This window comes from Salvelinus namaycush, chromosome 8, assembly GCF_016432855.1.
Source record: "Salvelinus namaycush isolate Seneca chromosome 8, SaNama_1.0, whole genome shotgun sequence".
Classification (NCBI taxonomy): domain Eukaryota; kingdom Metazoa; phylum Chordata; class Actinopteri; order Salmoniformes; family Salmonidae; genus Salvelinus; species Salvelinus namaycush.
In genome coordinates this window covers 36,667,231-36,689,130 of record NC_052314.1, presented here as the reverse complement: position 1 = coordinate 36,689,130, position 21,900 = coordinate 36,667,231, and the positions used below count along the sequence as shown (strand labels likewise).

The following is a 21,900-nucleotide window of genomic DNA, read 5'->3' as shown; positions in this document are numbered from 1 at the left end:
GGGATTGATTTGCACTTTTCGTACCAAAGTACATTCATTTCTAGGAGACAGAACACGTCTCCTTCCTGAGCAGCATGACAGTTGCGTGGTCCCATGGTGTTTTATACTGGCGTACTATTGTTTGTACAGATGAACTTGGTACCTTCAGGCATTTGGAAATTGCTCCCAAGGATGAACCAGACTTGTGGAGGTCTACAAATTTTTTTCTGAGTTATTGGCTGATTTCTTTTGATTTTCCCATGATGTCAAGCAAAGAGGCACTGAGTTTGAAGGTAGGCACTGAGTTTGAAGGTAGGCCTTGAAATACATCCACAGGTACACCTCCAATTGACTCAAATGATGTCAATTAGCCTATCAGAAGCGTCTAAGCCATGACATCATTTTCTGGAATTTTCCAAGCTGTTTAAAGGCACAGTCAACTTAGTGTATGTAAACTTCTGACCTACTGGAATTGTGATACAGTGAAATAATCTGTCTGTAAATAATTGTTGGAAAAATTACTTGTGTCATGCACAAAGTAGATGTCCTAACCGACTTGCCAAAACTATAGTTTGTTAACAAGATATTTGTGGAGAAGTTGAAAAATGAGTTTAATTGACTCCAACCTAAGTGTATGTAAACTTCCGACTTCAACTGTATACAGTGCCTTCAGAAAATATTTACACCCCTTGACTTTTTTGTCCCTGGCTTACACACAATACCTGATCATGTTAAAGTGGAATTATGTTTTTCAAAATTTTTACCAATTAATAAAAATGAAAGCTGAAATGTCTTGAGTCAATAAGTATTCACCCCCTTTGTTATGGCAAGCCTAAATAAGTTCAGGAGTAAAACATTTGCTTAACAAGTCACATAATGTTTTCACTTTGTCAATATGGGGTATTGTGTGTGGATGGGTGAGAAAAAAATATATTGAATCCATTTTGAAGGCTGTAACACTACAAAATAATAAGAATAAGAATAAGTCAAAGGGTATGAATTCTTTCAGTGCTCCATATACAAGTCTTACATGAGACAAATTCTGTACTTGGAAAATATCCTTATTTAAAGATTGCAAACATGTTAGTGCTAGTTAGATATTCAGTCCAAGGAAACCATTTCAGATAATTTTGTACCTGAGAGAACAGACTGTTGTTGAATATTGTACCCATTAATTTATTGTCAGCTGGAAAAATGTACATCTACCATAGACCAGTTAAACTGGTACAACACTTCCACTCACGGGTTGCCAAAAATAACTATCTGAAAGCCACACCCCCAGTAATCCACGCCTCTAATATAATGTACCATAGACCAGTTACAACACTTCTACTCACGGGTGGCCAAAAATAATACATTGGAAGCCTCGCCAACACTAAGCCATGCCGCCAATATAATTTCACAGTGTGCCTTGCCTTTTTCGAGCTAATTGTAGACTTACCCCACATGAATGTATTTGTTAGTGACAGAGACATGGTTCTTCAATTCATACATTTTTGAACCCGTGGCCTTCACGTGAGTTCCTTGGCTAATATTATCATTATAATTCAACTCTTTATGGTGATACATTACATATCTCATAAGGCCTTATTTTGAGGCCTAGCATTAACCTAATACAGTGGCCTGAAACTCATGGTTTACAGGCCACGTCAGGCCTGTTAGTAGGGTTGCAAAATTCCAGTAACTTTCCCCAAATTCCCAGATTTATTCTTCCATCTGGGATTTCTGGAAGCTTGTAAATCACATTATGCTGGCTTGCAAAGTGTAATTTCTGTTGGAACTGGAGTTTAGAAATCCAACAGTTGGAACCTTATTTCATAATGACTGCCAGGATTAGGAACAATGTGAGGTTGCTATCTAAGCCGTTTAAACTGGAACAACCATTTCAGTAATGGGTGCCAAAAATCTATCAAATGATTGGATCAGTTTAGGGAATTGTATGTTATGTATCTTTGTGTAGCATAATATGAATCAACCAATCACTCAATGTACATGCAAAAACACAGATATTAAAAACAATTAAAACAATTCTACCTGTAGTAGAGCATGCTGGGTAAAAAGTTTATTTGTTATCATAACTTTAAAAAAATGTAGTATATGCGACTTCTCATTTAGTTTGGGTCAGTACCATATAAACATTTTAAGTAATCATTACTTTTCATTAACTTTGAGTTCAACTTACTAGAAGTATTTGAGTAAAAAATACTTGGGGGTCACAGTGTAGTTTCCATCCCTGGCTAGAGCCTAGAGGTGTGTCCTGAGTGAGTAACTCTAACCTTGACCAAACTGAAATTTAAGTCTTGGCTGGCCTGCAAACCTATGTTTGCACACACACACACACACACACACACACACACACACACACACACACACACACACACACACACACACACACACACATATATATATATATATACTTCCTCAGCTCAGTGTGTAATGTGGCCAGTCTATAATTAAGGACATTCCAGTCCTAACCTTAGCCCATAGCTCTCCCAGCTTTACTATAACATTTAAAAACCATTATAGGATATTTTCAGCTTCTTCACAAGGTCCACACCTTCCAATGCATTGTTGCATAGGCCTGGATTGTGTGTCTGGGAGTGTATGAGTGTGAGAATGCTTTGCTTGGCATCTGTACGTGCTTTGTTTTGTGTTCGGGGAGGAGAGTGTTAATGTACTGTATGTGGCGATTTTAGCATGTAAATCTTGTGGGGCAAACAAATATATTTTTTAGATGCATGCCAAACCACTACACTACACTACACAACACAAAAATAAACTATACATGAATTGCACTATGACGGTGACAAACGGTGCCCACAAATTGTTAGGGCCTACATAAAGCTGTCCCAACAGCAGTCCCAACACCTTACCACTGCTACACCTGGCTGTCAGCTGAGCCTTGTCTGGCAGCGAAACAGTTAATTCAGCCTCAGTTACTGCCTTTTTTTTTTTTTTAACATAGCTTATATGGCTGACTTGCTTAAACAAATGTGGTTTCTATTGACAATTGAGATGTACAAACTATGGCATAAGGGGACGACGAGCTGATAAGAGGCAATCCATCAATTCGTTTTAGACATAAATGAGCGAGCTAGGACAGACGTAGTCAATTTAACTATTTGTTCAGCACTTTTGAAATATAATTCAGAACATGGGTCGTTCTTACAGTATTCTCCCTGTACACCAAGTCAGAACCATATGATAAATAAAGGGGGCATATAAGCAGACAATGAAATCTCTTACAATATTCGATTACATTTCTCTAAAACAGGCGAGGCTACATGTGCACCACCAAGTCAGAACAGTAGTCGAAATTAAGAGGGGGAAAAGGGACCAAATTATTAGGGTGAGGCACATGGGCTACTAACAACTTACTACACAACATACTTTCTTAGCTACGGTATACATATCTCCCTGTCATACTATCCAGGTCTGTGCCGAAACGATTTGAGGTTCTACTTTTAAATATTCACCTTTCCAGAAACAAGTCTCTCACCGTTGCTGCTTGCTATAGACCACCTTCTGCCCCCAGCTGTGCCCTGGACACCATATGTGAATTGATTGCCCCCCATCTATCATCAGAGCTCGTACTGTTAGGTGACCTAAACTGGGACATGCTTAACCTTTCACGAGCCTCTACCCCGGGTCCGGGATCACCCCCCACCCCCCCCACACACTAATTAGCATAGCTAGCATAGCTTCAAAAGTAGATAGTAGCATCTAAATATCATTAAATCACAAGTCCAAGACACCAGATGAAAGATACAGATCTTGTGAATAAAGCCACCATTTCAGATTTTTAAAATGTTTTACAGGGAAGACAAAATATGTAAATCTATTAGCTAAACACGTTAGCAAAATACACCACTATTCTAACTCCATCAGTTTCTTACTCCTTCAGGTGCTATCACCAATTCGGCTCAACTAAGATATTGATAGCCAATAACCTATAAAAAAAAACATCAGATGACAGTCTGATAACATATTCATGGTATAGGATAGTTTTTGTTAGAAAAAAGTGCATATTTCAGGTAGAAATCACAGTTTACAATTGCACCGACCATCACAAATCCACTAGAATTACTAGATAGAGCAACGTGTATGACCAATTTACTCATCATAAAACATTTCATAAGAATAGACAAAGCATAGCAATGGAAAGACCCAGATCTTGTGATTCCAGACAATATTTCAGATTTTCTAAGCGTTTTACAGCGAAAACACAATAAATCGATAAGTTAGCATACCACATGTGAAAACGTTACCAGAGCATCGATTCCAGCCAAAGAGCGCTATAACGTAATCACCGCCAAAAGATATTAATTTTTTCACTAACCTTCTCAGAATTCTTCCGATGACACTCCTGTAACATCATTTTACAACATACATATACAGTTTGTTCGAAAAGGTGCATATTTAGCCATACAAAACCGTGGTTACACAATAAAAATACTAGGAAATCAAGCCTCAATATGTCTGACGTCATCTATCAGAGTGATCTAGTTTAATTGAAAGCTAATCATATACTTGACTAAAAAATACAGGTTAGACAGGAATCGAAAGACAAATTAGTTCTTAATGCAACCGCTGATTTACATTTTTAAAATTATCCTTACTTTTCAATACAGGGTTCGCCAGGTGAAGCTATACCAAACAAAATGGCGAAATATGCGTTTAAAATATTTCGACAGAAACACGGTTTATCATATTAAATATTGCTTACTTTGAGCTGATCTTCCATCATATTCTTGGGCAATGTATCCTTTCTATGTTATAAACGTCTTTTGGTCGATAGATGTCCTCTGTCCTTCGAAATGTCCACCACCAACGACCGACACCCCGAAACGTTTCCAAAGCTAAAAAGGGCACGACAAATAAATTCCTCAAAATCGCACTAAACGGATATAAATTGCTATAAAACGGTTCAAATTAACTACATTATGATGTTTTTAACAACTATAACGACTGAAAACATGACCGGAGAAATATCACTCTCTAAAAAACGATTTGGAACGAGGCAAGTCCGATGGCCTTCACGCTTCAGGCGCACGATGAGAAAGGGGGGTCTCTGTACATTTTGGGCTTTTATAATGGCTGGGAATATCCCATCGAGTTCATTGAAAACGTGATGACGTACAGACACCCAGAGGAAGACGTAGGCAGTGTCAGTTTCTTCATAGCATTCACTGTCGCCTTAAAAACAGACCCCAGATCAGAGGTAAAAATTTCTGAAATCTGAACCCTGTCATGAAAAGTGCTGTAGAAATTGTTCTGTACCACTCAGAGACAAAATTTCAACTCCTATAGAAACTATAGACTGTTTTCTATCCAATAATAACAATAATATGCATATTGTACGATCAAGAATTTAGCACGAGGCAGTTTAATTTGGAGACACAAATATGCTAATGCGGAACAGCACCCCCTATAGTTGCAAGAAGTTAACACAGCGGCCGTCCTACAATCCAAGCTAGATGCACTCAATCTCACACAAATTATCAATGATCCTACCAGGTACAACCCCAAATCCGTAAACACGGGCACCCTCATAGATATCATCCTAACCAACCTGCCCTCCAAATACACCTCTGCTATCTTCAACCAGGATCTCAGCGATCACTGCCTCATTGCCTGCATCCATAATAGGTCTGCGGCCAAACGACCACCCCTCATCACTGTCAAACGCTCCCTAAAACACTTCAGCGAGCAGGCCTTTCTAATCGACCTGGCCCGGGTATCCTGGAAGGATATTGACCTCACTCCGTTAGTAGAGGATACCTGCTTATTCTTTAAAAGTGCTTTCCTTACCATCTTAAGTAAGCATGCCCCATTCAAAAAATGTAGAACCAGGAACAGATATAGCCCTTGGTTCACTCCAGACCTGACTGCCCTTGACCAGCACAAGAACATCCTGTGGCGTACTGCATTAGCATGGAATAGCCCCCGCGATATGTAACTATTCAGGGACGTTAGGAACCAATATACACAGGCAGTTAGGAAAGCAAAGGCTAGCTTTTTCAAACAGAAATGTGCATCCTGTAGAGCACCTGTAGAGCACCTCCTCCCAGCTAAGGTCTTCAAAAGCCAAGTTAACAAACAGATCACCGACCATTTCGAATCCCACCGTACCTTCTCCGCTATGCAATCTGGTTTCCGAGCTGGTCATGGGTGCACCTCAGCCACGCTCAAGGTTATAAACGATATCATAACCGCCATCGATAATAGACAATACTGTGCAGCGGTATTCATCGACCTGGCCAAGGCTTTCAACTCTGTCAATCACCACATTCTTATCGGCAGACTCAACAGCCTTGGTTTCTCAAATGACTGCCTCGCCTGGTTCACCAACTACTTCTCAGACAGAGTTCAGTGTGTCAAATCGGAGGGCCTGTTGTCCGGACCTCTGGCAGTCTCTATGGGGGTGCCACAGGGTTCAATTCTCGGGCCGACTCTTTTCTCTGTATACATCAATGATGTCGCTCTTGCTGCTGGTGATTCTCTGATCCACCTCTACGCAGACGACACCATTTTGTATACTTCTGGCCCTTATTTGGACACTGTGTTAACTAACCTCCAGACGAGCTTCAATGCCATACAACTTTCCTTCCGTGGCCTCCAACTGCTCTTAAATACAAGTAAAACTAAGTGCATGCTCTTCAACCGATCGCTGCCAGCCCGTCCAGCATCACTACTCTAGACGGTTCTGACTTAGAATATGTGGACACCTACAAATACCTAGGTGTATGGTTAGATTGTAAACTCTCCTTCCAGACTCACATTAAGCATCTCCAATCCAAAATTAAATCTGGAATCGGCTTTCTATTTCACAACAAAGCATCCTTCACTCATGCTGCCAAACATACCCTCGTAAAACGGACTATCCTACCGATCATTGACTTCGGCGATGTCATTTACAAAATAGCCTCCAACACTCTACTCAGCAAATTGGATGCAGTCTATCACAGTGCCATCTGCTTTGTCACCAAAGCCCCATATACTACCCACCACTGCGACCTGTACGCTCTCGTTGGCTGGCCCTCGCTTCATATTTGTCACCAAACCCGCTGGCTTCAGGTCATCTGTAAGTCTTTGCTAGGTATAGCCCCGCCTTATCTCAGCTCACTGGTCACCATAGCAGCACCCACCAGTAGCACGCGCTCCAGCAGGTATATTTCACTGGTCACCCCCAAAGCCAATTCCTCCTTCGGCCGCCTTTCCTTCCAGTTCTCTGCTGCCAATGACTAGAACGAATTGCAAAAATCACTGAAGCTGGAGACTCATATCTCCCTCTCTAACTTTAAGCACCAGCTGTCAGAGAAGCTCACAGATCACTGCACCTGCACATAGCCCATCTGTAAACAGCCCAACCAACTACCTCATCCCCATACTGTTATTTATTTTTTCGCTCCTTTGCGCCACAGTATCTCTACTGGGGTGTGATTTCCAACTTGTGTAATGTTTATGTCCAATGGCCGATCTATAATTTCTCTATAATTTCTCTTCATTCTTTATCTTCATATGACAAGGATTAAAAAGAATTTAGCAGTAGATTGTCGACTTGAGAAATGATGATGACTGCTAGCTTACTAGCTAAGATTTTGAAAGTATGATGTTGACATGATCAGTCCAATCAAAGCTACTGTAGATATAACCTGATTTGACGTCATTTTATCTGTTATCAATGACCTGCGCCACCTGCCCTGAATGACGGGTTGCCAGTGTGTGCGCGTGTGCGTGCGTGCGTGCGTGTGGGCTGATATGTGTATTACTGTATGTGATTGCCGGGCCTTGGTATTTGGTGTATTTCATGAGGAGGTGAAAATGTGCGTGTGACTCATTGGTTTTGGTGCATGCTGTGGTGTTTATTTTGTGGCCAGAGAGAGATCATGCTATGGCAGAGTAGTGGCGTGTAGGGGAGGGAGTAGGAGAAGGGTGTCTGAGGCTCTGGATATTTTTAACTGATCCCAGTACAGTGGGAGCAGCCCTGGATGTAGAAGTTTCCAGGAAGGTGTGTGGCAGGATGGGGTGGAGGGGATTTCAGGGTTAGTTCCTTATCTTTGGATCAATGGGAGATGCACAAGCATAATTTGTCCATCAACAGTTTCTCAATGGGTTTACAATGATTTCAAAGTATTATTCATACAGTATGATATCAGAACCAACGGTTGGCTCTACTGTACCACTGTGGGGTTTGTGTACTTTACTTTCTTCCTCCTTCAGCATAAAGGAGATGTAAGAGTCAAGTCAAATGCAAAGGTGTTTCCTGTAGACTGTCTGACTGACAGCTTGCTCTTGTTGCAGTGAGTGGACATTGTCTGTTTTACCTCTGAAATGTTTTTTTGTTGTTTTGTTTTATTCCGCCACTGACTGTAGGAGGTATCTAAAGATGTACTGTCGGGGACACAGTGTACTAGGTACACAGAGAGACCGACAGGAGGACAGGTAACTGGGAAGTGGTGGTTGGAGTGCTCAGTGTTCTTCTCCTTAGATCAGACATGCTCATACCATGTGACCCCCCCTCCTCCTTCTTCACCCCAAAGCAGGGATGTGTGTTAGGTTAGACGTGATTTGTACCTAGAAGTGAAGTAGTAGAGTGTGTTGGAGTGGATTTAGCATGTCAATGCAGCATGGCATGGGTTGATGTCGGAAATACCACTTTTAGATCCTGAATTTAACTCCAGGAGGACCTTGTGTGACCAGTGTGCTTAAAACATTTCAAATGAGGGCCTCCCGAGTGGCGCAGTGGTCTAAGGCACTACATCGCAGTGCCAGCTGTGCCACTAGAGATCCTGGTTCGAGTCCAAGCTCTGTCTCAGCTGGCCGCGACCTGGAGACCAATGGGGTGGCGCACAATTGGCCCAGCATCGTTAGGGGAGGGTTCGGCTGGCAGGGATGTCCTTGTCCCATCGAGCTCTAGCGACTCCAGTGGCGGACCGAGCGCATGCATGCTGACACGGTCGCCAGGTGTACGGTGTTTTCTCGGACACATTGGTGTGGCTGGCTTAAACTGGTTAAGCTGGCATTGTGTCAAGAAGCTTGGTTGGGTTGTGTTTCGAGGGACGCACGGCTCTCAACCTTCGCCTCTCCTGAGTCCGTATGGAAGTTGCAGCGATGAGACAAGACTGTAACTACCAATTGGATACCACGAAAAAAGGGGTGAAAATAAATACAAAAATAAATAAAAAATGTTAAATAAGAATATTGGATTTGAGTAATTGGTTTACACCAACAATGTTTGAAGAGCATGTGCCATACACCAGGAGTTAACACAGCTAGGACTATAGCACTGACTGAATAGATTCCTGTTTAATCTTTAACTCTTTCTTTCTCTCTCCCTGTCTTTCTATCTCTCCTTCCAGTGATGGACCCACATGACAAGACCTCGTCCCCCATCCCGGAGCCCCCCGGCCCAGCCGACCAGCTGGCCGTTCCCCCCCTGCGTCGGAGGAAGGAGCGCCCCCAGGTGCTGAACTTGAGCGATGCAGAGATGGCCGGGGTGCTGCGGCCCAGGCCGGGCCGACTGGACAGCCCTAGCAACCGTTACGCCGGGGACTGGAGCCGCTGTGGAGAGAGCTACTTCCCCCCTCGGTCCCGGGAGGAGAATGACTCTGCTGATGTTCCTTCTGAGGATATGGAGGTCACTGAAGATGAACTGGAGGGGGTAGAGGACAAGGGACAGGAAGGAGGAGAGGAGCAGAGACAGGAATGGTTACTGGACAGGGGACAGGCAGAGCCAGCCACAGCCGAACAGGAGCCCCCGCTACCCGAGGAGGTGATGGAAGGACCTGTAGAAGTGGAGAAAGAGGAGAGGGAAGCGGAGGAGGAGAGAGAAGCAGAGAGGAGAGTGGAGGAGAGTGAAGCAGAGAGGAGAGTGGAGGAGAGCGAAGCAGAGAGGAGAGTGGAGGAGAGCGAAGCAGAGAGGAGAGTGGAGGAGAGCGATGGCTCCAGTGGCGGTCAGCCGTCAGACAACAGGGTGTGTGAGGATGATGATGATGATGATAAGCGCATCCTGCCCCTCCACCTCCCCAAAGAGCACACGTACCAGGCCTACATGAAGATCCAGGACATCAGCCCCGTGCTCAGCAACAAGGTCAACCTGCGAGACCTGCAGGAGAGCATCGACACGCTTATAGGCAACCTGGAGAGAGAACTCAACAAGAACAAGCTCAACGTCGGCTACTGACGCAACACACACACAGCTCAACAGGCTACTGACTCAACACACACACAGCTCAACAGGCTACTGACTCAACACACACACAGCTCAACAGGCTACTGACTCAACACACACACAGCTCAACAGGCTACTGACGCAACACACACACAGCTCAACAGGCTACTGACTCAACACACACACAGCTCAACAGGCTACTGACTCAACACACACACAGCTCAACAGGCTACTGACTCAACACACACACAGCTCAACAGGCTACTGACTCAACACACACACAGCTCAACAGGCTACTGACTCAACACACACACAGCTCAACAGGCTACTGACTCAACACACACACAGCTCAACAGGCTACTGACTCAACACACACACACAGCTCAACAGGCTACTGACTCAACACACACACAGCTCAACAGGCTACTGACTCAACACACACACAGCTCAACAGGCTACTGACTCAAACACGCGCCCCCAATGGCGGCGGGGGGGGGGGGGGGGGGGGGGGGGCTTAACTATTCTAGGAGCTCAAGACTTGAGTTGTTGGGGTTCAGGAATTGGGCCCCAGGGTTGCCGTGGTGAATCCATGACGACACAGTGGCATGTGCACCAACAGTATTGTTGACTTGTTTCTGTTTGTTCTTGTCCGGTTGTGTGTTTTGTTGTTGTTGTTGTTGCTTCTCTTCTTATTAGAAGAACCCATTGACCCCCAGGGGTGTAAACAGTGCCTTAATTGTGTGAAGGTTGGACTTTAAGGCAGGGGACAGCTTTTCTATTGAGGTACGATTATGATGTACAACAATGCACTTAGGAGGCAGGCTTTATTGTATAGTAGATGACGTTTAGGTACAGTATATGGTACACACAGTATGGCTGGCTATGGACTGGGAGGAGAGCCACCAGCTAGCGGCTAGGCCACTGAACCCGCCTCCTCCTGGGGCACGAGGACAACGCTGCTGGGCTCTGTCGAATGGGCAGATGGAGCCTGGGATCGACCCACAGACCCTATCATATACAAAGTCACAGACATAGCTGCTTGAATACGATGGAGATACACATATAAATGAGGAGATACGGGTGATAAGTGTTTCTCTCTACTTGCTAGAACACGCAGAGTAGCTAATCTAAAGCAAATTAAAGAGGGATAGAAAAATTATTTAATGTATTTGAAAAAATTATCTGTGAATATGATGACATTGATGAAAACCATTGCTGTCTGTTTTTCTTTCGTTACCTTCTCCCCAACCTCCTACGTGATCTAGAAACAGACAGTGATCTCTTGCGGGTTTAAAGAGGCAAAAGCCAAATATGAGAAACTTATGTACGGTACGTACTGCCTGAAGAACAGCAGTTCCCATGTTTCATAGAAACAGTTAGTTTGAAAAGGGCTACATTGAGGGCTATGAGAGTCCGCTACCTAAATACATAGATAGAAGCAAGTTTTCAGCAATCCAGGGATTCAGAATGACCAGTATTTAACAAATATATGTATATATCAATGTTTTTGGAGTATATTATTTTTTACAGCTGATATATATTTCCATACAGGCATATTACCTTGTAGTATGGATCTATAGATAGTAACTGTCTCAGACTATATGTTGTGTTGCTTTGTTTCCTCCCCCTCAAGCTACCTGTACACATCTTAAACGTGCTGGACTAATGGTACAATTTAAACTGTAAAATAAATTAGATAGAAATATGTTCTTGCAGGATAAGAGATGTTGTTATTTTTGTTAATTTCTTTTGTACATATTTGCCATCTGGTTTTGTCGCAGGTTAGTCTGAGCTGTGTACATATTTGTGTTTTAAAGGTACTGATGAGCATTGTTGCATGGTCAAAAGCTTTATTACTGACATAAACACGTATATTTCCCATCTACCCTGATGATCATATATTTATGTGTACATACAGAGATGATTTAAAATGTGTTCCTATCCCACTTTTTTGTCATCCGTTTGGCAGCTGCTCACGCTCGCAGACTAACAACAAGGTTGTTCAAACTGACATTAAATTCAAATAATAAAACTAAGGGAAATCGTTCAGTTAGCTAGCTAATCCCTGAGGCGATGGCAGTGCAGTCGTTTCTGATGGTGATGGGAAAACTATCCAGTGTCAAGCTGTGGCTGTGTCTGAAATAACACTATATTCCCTACATAGTGCACTACTTTTGAACAAAGCCCTACAAGCCATTACATAAGTATGTTTTTCTGGTTGAAATTCTGGTCTGGCACTGGTTCCTTACCTCCAGGCATGGATGGCGTGTGGACTGGAGGTTCAGTTTGAAAGGTTCAGCAGAGTGCCAGTAGAGTCGAACAGCTGTTTATCACTTACACACTCACAGGCGACTAAGCTAGTCAAGCATCATCTCTGTCTCTTTTCACTCTCTATGAGCTGCCTTCTCTTCTTTGTACTGATCTTGAGAAATGTATGGTCATATTAAATTATATATTTCACGTGTCTTTCTGCGTCTTTCTGGTTACAACATTTATTCCATTTGATTTCAATCATCTTCTGAGGCCAAGTGATTGCCCTGTTGAGAGTAAAGTGAAACGTCCCAAGTGAAACAGTGAAGCATTCCATTTCGAGATGCATGTGTCTGTTATACATCATTTTGCTATTCACTTTTGACCATTTACTACAATGTCATAACACTAAAATAACAGTAAATATTCGATCTTAGTTTCTACTGTGTTGCTTCCCGGAAATCCATTGTGATTTCCTGTTTTATTTTAATGAGTGATTTAGAGGTTGAGTTCTGCAGAAATGTTGGTGAATCTATTTTTGCGAACAGTTGGAGCAAAGCAATAAAACACAAAGAAGACAAAAGTTCCTGGCTTCTTCCAAATGGTTTTGGGAATTGCCCCTGGACTCTGTGGGAATCTCCCGGTGCACAGCACTGCTTCGGGGACATTCCCAAAAGACAACCCTCATCATAGTAGCCCTGTTGAGTGGCCCATCCCAAGTGGTAACATTACAATTATTAACACCTTCAGCAGTGAGTGAACATAGAATTCCAGATGATCCAGAGGAATTTGAGCTGTAAATGGTTTTGTAACCTTTTTGATGTGATGGGTGTTCGTGTGGCATTTTTGTTATGAACTAGGTTCATTACAGTGAAGCTTCAGGGTACAGAGTTTACCGCACCGGTGACTGTAGTACTTCTGTTGACTGTAGTACTTCTGTTGACTGTAGTACTACTGTAGCCTGTGGGTATGCTTTTTATCACCCTGTGAAAAAAATCAATAATTCTCCCAGCGCTTTTGATTCAGTCTAAATCTAGATTGACATTTCAGCCCTTTTAGAGCAAGCCCACGTTTTCATAGGGAATTTCAAGTTGTATATCATTTCAGCTTATACTGTATTACGTGCTTGTTTGAGAGTGTCAAGTAGACAACAGTTTGTCTCCGTGCCCTTAAAGTTTTAAAGCTGTTATTTCAAGATATAAAGCTATGATGCAACCCATATGAATAAGCAGGTAAGTGTTATAAAGAATTGTAAAGGGACACTGTCTACCAACTCTCACAGTCTCACATCAGAATTTGATGTTCATCCATGTTTCTCAAACGTCAAATTTCTAAACTGTTCCAAATGTCAAATTTCCAAATGTTTAAGGTTAAATTTAGGCATTACCTCTGAATTTTTAAGGTTTGTATTAAGTTCAGGCATTAACTCCAAATTCTTAAGGTTAGACATTAACTCAGAATGGTTAAGGTAAGTGTTAAGGTTTGGGATAGGCTTAAAACTAAAATATCAAAACTGACTTTCTGTCACTGGATTTGAACTTGCAACCTTTGGAATCGGAGGCAGATGCAAGACCTACTTGAAGTAACAACGCTCACTGTTGCCCATGGTGGCCACTTTCCATGTCATCTCCTGATGTCCTCAGACATAGATGGATGTTGAATACTGACTTCTATCACGGGAGACCTGGCTGACACTGTCCTGTACACAGAACAATTTACTGATATCTTCCACTTTTATTTCAGTACAGTAGGCTACAGTTGGCAGTCCCATAATCAAACTTCAAAATTCTATTTAAAAACTATTTCCTAAACTTATAACGTTTGATCGCTTCCTCTTTGAAGCAGTTTTCTCTGTCATCTTTATGAAATAAGTAAATTGAAACTCCATATGAGGAGACAAAGACCAGGTGGACATAATACCTCTAGTTTGCTTTGTCAGTGAGGGCCGCAGCCGCCACTTGATATCAGCCTGTCTGTTGGAGTGAACTCATCTGAACCTTTGATCATTTTCTGGAGAGAGAGAGAGAGCGATATAGGTCTCTTTGAAACAAGACCTACTCCATCCGTGTCCCTCAACCTCCCTAAACCCTCTTTAGATAAGCATTAGCGGCTACGTTCAGATAGGCAGCCCAATTCTGATATTCTTTCCACTAATTAGTCTTTTATACATCAACTCTTTCCACAGCAGATCTTTTTCAGAGCTGATCTGGTTGATCAAAAGACCAAATTACTGAAATTAAGATGTGTAAACTCAGCCTCTGCGTGTGTTGCTTAAGCAACCCTCTCTATCAAGGAGGAGAGGAGAGAAAAAACCACTAACTTCAGTTAAGTATATTCTCAGAAGTCTAGAATAGGATTATTATACATTGCATTATATTAATTAGAAAGGAAAAAAACATCATAAAAAAATTGCTCTGGTCACTGTTCAGAGATGCAGAACTGGCGCTGTGGGATGAACAGTGGGGATGAACCCCAGCGCCAGTTCTGCTTACCAAAAGTGGCCTACTAGCTGTGGCATAACGTAGTTTCTCTGGACCGCCAAAAGGTCAAAGTTTGCCTCCCTAAAATATCATCCAATTTCATGAAAAACATGTTCATGAAATGTGATGATATTTGGATGAAACCAGATCAGAGTATGATGACCAAAGTATGATTTTTTTTTTTGCTTCTACATTGATTAAGGTTGATCATAAAGTTACTAGTCCCTTCCCCCATGTCAAATACTTGCATTTAGGAGGCGGGATTATTAAGGGGATAGGGTGACATCACCCTCTCTCATTTTAATACACCAATGGTAACATGATATTCTCTTACCTAATTTAAACAAGTACCGCCTTGTAACCAACATCGGAGAAGCCATGTTTGCGGAGGGGCATGGTTTATATAGCTAGATAGCTACTCTACTGGTGCCAAAATTTGACTGTGGGTGTCAGCAAATAAAAGTTTACACTATTCATATATGGAAAACACTTATAAACACAATATATCTTCCCCTTGATCTTTGTCTGGTGTTAGATAGTTACGTTGTCTGGTGTTAGATAGTTACGGGCTAGCTAGGTCTTCAGCCAGCATGGAACAAAAGGGGGGGAAAGATCATTCAAAACTCTGATGCAGTTGTCATGTCAACACTTCCGTCAGTGATGCTGTGAAATGCATCGCTAGAGACATGCCAAACGGAAGATTTATTTTTAAAAATGTATATCAATAGCTATGTTTCCCTCCAATTAGTGACAGATTTTCATGTGAATGTTCTAAAATCCACATAACTGATAATAATCAGTAAGTGATGACGTAGAACTTTTTTGCTTAAGTTTTTATGTACCAAATAAAAGTCCAATATTGTTTCCATCGCATTTTCAACTCTACTGATAGTTTTGTCACAAAAACTTGTGTTAAATAGTAAATGTGCCTAGTCTAGTCTTGACACGTGCTCTAGCCAACAGCTCGCAGATACAGTGCGGGTAGGTTAGTCTACATGATGAGATTATTATGGAACATTTACATTTTTCAAACGGCAGTCAAGCATCGATCATCATGTCACCACAATAAGACCCTCAACATTTATTGGAAAGGAGCATCAAGCTCATCACCTTGCAAATTCGCCATCCTGTGAAGTTCATCATAACTTATTTCATCTGTAGCCTAATCAACTGCATGGTTTCCCAAGTCGTAGTGGGAGGAGCACGCACCATGTCATCGCGTGATGCCAATTTGTTTGCATTTCTATCCCTCCCAAAACATTATGGGTGATATTTTAGTCACTCAAAAGGCTATTTTACATGGGAATCCGAATGACTGTTCGGAACCTTTAATACAGTGCTCCATATACAAAATCTTATATGAAACAAATTCTGTACATGGAAAATATTATTGTTGAAAGATTGTATACACGTTAGTGCTAGCTAGATAGCCAACTCAGACAATGTTGTACCTTTGATACAGGAGAACAGACTGAAAACAAGCAACACCCAACATGACGGAGAGTAAACAAGGAGAACCAATCTCCAAAAGAAAAACCAATGCCTCAACGAACACAGACAATTTATGCTTTTCACCACTGGGAATGGTGAGGGTGGAAAACGATCTGTTAAAATTGCTAAATGACAAACTGGGCATACTTGAATTAGTCAGTAAAGATATAAAGGATTTGAAGGTGAACCTCAAAGAAACAAACAAGCTAAAAGGGCCACATTTGTGGCCTGCTGGAGGTCATTTTGCAGGGCTCTGGCAGTGCATCTCCTTGCACAAAGGCGGAGGTAGCGGTCCTGCTGCTGGGTTTTGCCCTCCTACGGCCTCCTCCACGTCTCCTGATGTACTGGCATGTCTCCTGGTAGCGCCTCCATGCTCTGGACACTACGCTGACAGACACAGCAAACCTTTTTGCCACAGCTCGCATTGATGTGCCATCCTGGATGAACTGCACTACCTGAGCCACTTGTGTGGGTTTTAGACTCCGTCTCATTCTACCACTAGAGTGAAAGCACCGCCAGCATTCAAAAGTGACCAAAACATCAGCCAGGAAGCATAGGAACTGAGAAGTGGTCTGTGGTCACCACCTGCAGAACCATTCCTTTATTGGGGGTGTCTTGCTAATTGCCTATAATTTCCACCTTTTGTCTATTCCATTTGCACAACAGCATGTGAAATTTATTGTCAATCAGTGTTGCTTCCTAAGTAGACAGTTTGATTTCACAGAAGTGTGATTGACTTGGAGTTACATTGTGTTGTTTAAGTGTTCCCTTTATTTTTTTGAGCAGTGTATTTTGGTGCGAAAAGTGCAAATCAATCCCAGAACAACGGCAAAGGACCTTGTGAAGATGCTGGAGGAAACAGGTACAAAAGTATCTATAGCCACAGTAAAACAAGTCCTATATCGAAATAACCTGAAAGGCCGCTCAGCAAGGAAGAAGCCACTGCTCCAAAACCTCCGTAAAAAGCCAGACTACGGTTTGCAACTGCAGATGTGGACAAAGATTGTACTTTTTGGAGAAATGTCCTCTAGTCTGATGAAGAAAAGAAAAAAATTGGGCCATAATGACCAAATCAAATCAAATCAAAGTTTATTTGTCACGTGCGCCAAATACAACAGGTACAGTGAAATGCTTACTTACAGGCTCTAACCAATAGTGCAAAAAAGGTATTAGGTGAACAATAGGTAAGTAAAGAAATAAAAACAACAGTAAAAAGACATTGAAAAATACCAGTAGCGAGGCTACACCAGCTCTGTCAGGAAGAATGGGCCAAAATTCCCCCAACTTATTGTGGGAAGCTTGTGGAAGGCTACCCAAAACATTTGACCCAAGTTAAACAATTTAAAGACAATGCTACCAAATACTAATTGAGTGTATGTAAACTTCTGGCCCATTGGGAATGTGATGAAAGAAATAAAAGCTGATCCTAACTGACCTAAGACAGGGAATTTGTACGAGGATTTAATGTCAGGAATTGTGAAAAACTGAGTTTAAATGTATTTGGCTAAGGTGTATGTAAACTTCCGACTTCAACTGTATGTAAATTTGATATCAAATGTCTTTATTTTGAATACATTTGCAACAATTTCGAAAAACCTGTTTTTGCTTTGTCGTTATGGGGTATTGTTTGTAGATTGATGAGGGGGAAAAACGATTTAATAAATTTTAGAGTAAGGCTGTAATTTAACAAAAAATCAAGGGGTCTGAATACTTTCCGAATGCACTGTATGTATGTATGCATGTATGTATGTATGTGTATGTACTGTATATATTTACAAATAATATATGGGGGATTGGACATGATGCAGACAATAACATTGATGGAAGCTACAATCTATCTGCAATATTGAAGCTGATCTACCCCCTAAAAAAAAACTAAAAAACTATTTAAAAAATATGATAATTATAATGATTATTGGAAAATTAGCTAGCCTAACTTCTTGAGACATATTTTTTATAAATCAGGGCAAAAATGTTGCTGTGTCCGCTCCGCATTAGCTTAAAATGGCTACCTCATTCAGATAATGCTTAAATCTACCTTGTTTTGTATTCCGCCTGCTGGCTGGCTGAGACTCACTCCAGGCTGTCAGTTGTCACTTCACTTTTCAGAGCGTGAGGGCGAGGGTGTGTGGCCGCAGCATAGATGCATAAAGACTTCAGATCCGCAATGTGATTGGTCAATAATCTAACACATCTAGGGTGTATTCAGCTTTTAACACATTAATTGCAGGAATTGACAAAAAATATTTATTCAAATCATGTTGTGCCAATGCAGTGGTTGTGTTAAAAGTAACACAACAAGTGTCATCCCTAACTAGATACACGGATGTGTTAAAAAAATACATATTTTTTTTAAGAGTGCAGGTTGCGGGCCCTACTGTTTTCTGTACTGAGCGTTGCCAACCGAGACAGTCTTTCCTGAGACATAGTGTATTATATGTCCATTGCGCTGCACACAATTTAAACTTAGTCTTGAATGATGCATGCCAAGATATACCAGAGGGCTTGTTGATATTGCAACCACACAACTCAAATGCCGATTCACCAGTATGAACAAAATTGCAAAATTGTCCACTGAAGATGATAAGCTGTTTGCATCAGCCAATTTATTGGCTGTCCAGTAGCCAGACGACCTGTCCCTAGAGCTTCCTATAGGCCTACAGTTAATCTCTTTCCATAATGTGTTGAGGCCGTCAATTAAGGAGAATGACAGGCTCAACTAAAGATGTTATAGAACTGCTGTATTTTAAGCACCACTCACTTCTGCCCATTTTCCCTGATGTTGCTATGGCAATCAAGCTGTTTTTACCATCCTTGTAACGGTCATTTCCTATTATATAACTCATAACTTCTCTAGGCTAGCTGGGACGTTAGCGTCCCATCTGGCTAACATCCGGTGAAATAGCATAGCGCAAAGATTCTAAATACACCATTCGTAGTATTAAACGTTCTTGTAAATACATGTATCTAACATCATTTAAAAGCTTATCTACTTCTTAATCCAACAGTGGTGTCAGATTTCAATAATGCTTTTCGGCGAAAGCATACCTTACGATAATCTGACGACAGCGCGCCAGACACACAAGTATAACTAGCATTTTCCAACCAAACAGTAGCGTCACAAAAGTCAGAAATAGCAATAAAATTATCAATTACCTGTAAAAATCTTCTTCTTTTGGCAATACAAAAGGTCCAATCTTCACAATGAATGGTCATTTTGTTCGATTTTTTTTTTTTTTATAGCATAACACGACACATTTTGTAAACGGCTTGTGTCATGAGTTTCGACTCCTTCAACTTTCGACGAAACAGTTGATGTAATTACTCACACTAGATGTACCTGTATCTAGTCAAGGTGGGTTTCATTGTAATCCTCTGTTTGTTAGTAACACAACCATACATGATGGTTATTTCTACGGGACATATTGACCGAAATGAACTGATTTGAACACCCCAAACAATGACCTCATTGAGCGCCTATGACATGACCAGTGCTTCTTTGATTGACTGTATTTTGGCCCAATGACCACTGATCGTCTTGAAATCTAGTTTGGTAGAGAGCCAATGAGCCGAGGTAAACAACAATATCTAATGGTTATATCTGGGAAGACCCGGTCTTGAACGAAAGTCACGCGTTACGCAGACATTCGCCATTGAAATTTCTACCCGAAGGAGCCACGTTGTTTGCGCTAACATTCGCCATTGAAATTTCTACCCGAAGGAGCCACGTTGTTTGCGCGTTAGCAGTATTGAGTCAAGATCATTTTCCTCTATATTATTGAAATAATTATGGCGAGTAAATCTGGAAAATCAAAGGCAAAGTCCAGCTATACAGATCTACATGCAATTATTGATGAGATTGCTAGAGAAAGTGACACAGATTTACAAGAAGATGTATCAGATTGTGTGTCAAGTTTGGACTCCCAATTTGAGGACATGTTTTTGTATGGAGAAGACGCAATTCTCGATTGGTAAGTAACTCTCATGCTGTTGTTTGAAAATAATACCAAAATGATTTTGTTTCACTACTCAATATATAATCTGTGTGTCTGTATATATGAGATATTTTACATTTATTTGATCTAAACATGGAATAGAACCACAGATCCCCAAAATGATTTTGTTTCACTACTCAATATATAATCTGTGTGTCTGTATATATGAGATATTTTACATTTATTTGATCTAAACATGGAATAGAACCACAGATCCCCAAAATGATTTTGTTTCACTACTCAATATATAATCTGTGTGTCTGTATATATGAGATATTTTACATTTATTTGATCTAAACATGGAATAGAACCACAGATCCCCAAAATGATTTTGTTTCACTACTCAATATATAATCTGTGTGTCTGTATATATGAGATATTTTACATTTATTTGATCTAAACATGGAATAGAACCACAGATCCCCAAAATGATTTTGTTTCACTACTCAATATATAATCTGTGTGTCTGTGTCTTTATTTCACAGTCCCTCCGATTCTGATTGGGAGCCCCCACTGCCAAGTTGCCCATCCCCCAGGGGAGCTTGTTCATTTAGCCGGACCCCTGCTGTCTCCGGCTCCACATCTACCCCCGCCCTGCCAGGTGTGACAAAGAAGCGGCGATGGGGAAGAGATACACCTGCAATCAGAGAGGAGGAGGGTCGTTGGCACTCTGTGCTGGAGGAGGATGTGGTGCCTCCACCTCCATTATTCAGACCAAAGAGGCCATTAGGCCCAAAGCTGGATATGACATCTAAGTATAGCCCCATGCAGCTTTTCCAGCTGTTTTTCACCTCATCTGTTGTTGATTCCCTGGTGTTGAACACTAACAAGTATGGTGCTAAGAAGCAGGCAGGCAAGAAAGAGGGATGGAAGCCCATTTCCATGTCAGATCTTTTTTGTTTCCTGTCAATGGTCATTTACATGGGTATTGTGAAGTTGAAAACCCTGAAAGACTACTGGAAAACTGCTCCCCTCTATCAACTGCCTTTACAAGACATTTTTCTATCACTTCATTGACATTGCTGTGGTGAATTCCTTCATCCTCCAGAAGGAAATGGCTAAGAGCCGTGGACAGCCCCACATCTCACAGCTAGCCTTCCGAGAGCTGCTCATCCAGGAGCTTGCTTGCTACAGCAAGTCTACTGCAGCACCTTCTGGCCCCTCTACCTCTGCTGTTCACCTGCCCAGATTCATCTCTGCAGGCATGAATGTGCCTCAGGGAAAAAAGGGCACCGTGGGGAGACGTCGTTGTGCCCTTTGTCACAGGAAATGCCCTATCACCTGCACCACCTGTTCAGTAACCCTCTGCTTTACAGCAGAAAGAGACTGCTATTGGGCATGGCATCAGCAGAACAATATTATGTAGAGGACTGAGGGTCTTCACAATATTGTATATTATACTTTGAATGTGTGTAAATAGTTACCCTTGTTATTTAATTTTTTTTCAAATTTTCAAATTTTTATATTATTATTATTATTTTTTGTTGGGGTGTGTGTTAGAATAGCATTTTAGTATTTTGTATATAGTCAT

The 21,900-nt window shown here is 41.6% G+C and overlaps 1 protein-coding gene across 1 annotated transcript in view; it reads left to right on the top strand.

Annotated features, from left to right (window-relative positions):
* LOC120052648 (rho GTPase-activating protein SYDE2-like) overlaps window positions 1–10,252 on the top strand; it is an 87,400-nt gene extending 77,148 nt beyond the window's left edge. The window contains exon 7 of the mRNA XM_038999690.1: window positions 9,342–10,252. Within this exon, the coding sequence (XP_038855618.1) occupies window positions 9,342–10,165 (824 nt within the window). The 3' untranslated portion in view covers window positions 10,166–10,252. The remainder of the gene's footprint in view (window positions 1–9,341) is intronic.
* The last annotated feature ends 11,648 nt before the right edge of the window (window positions 10,253–21,900 follow it).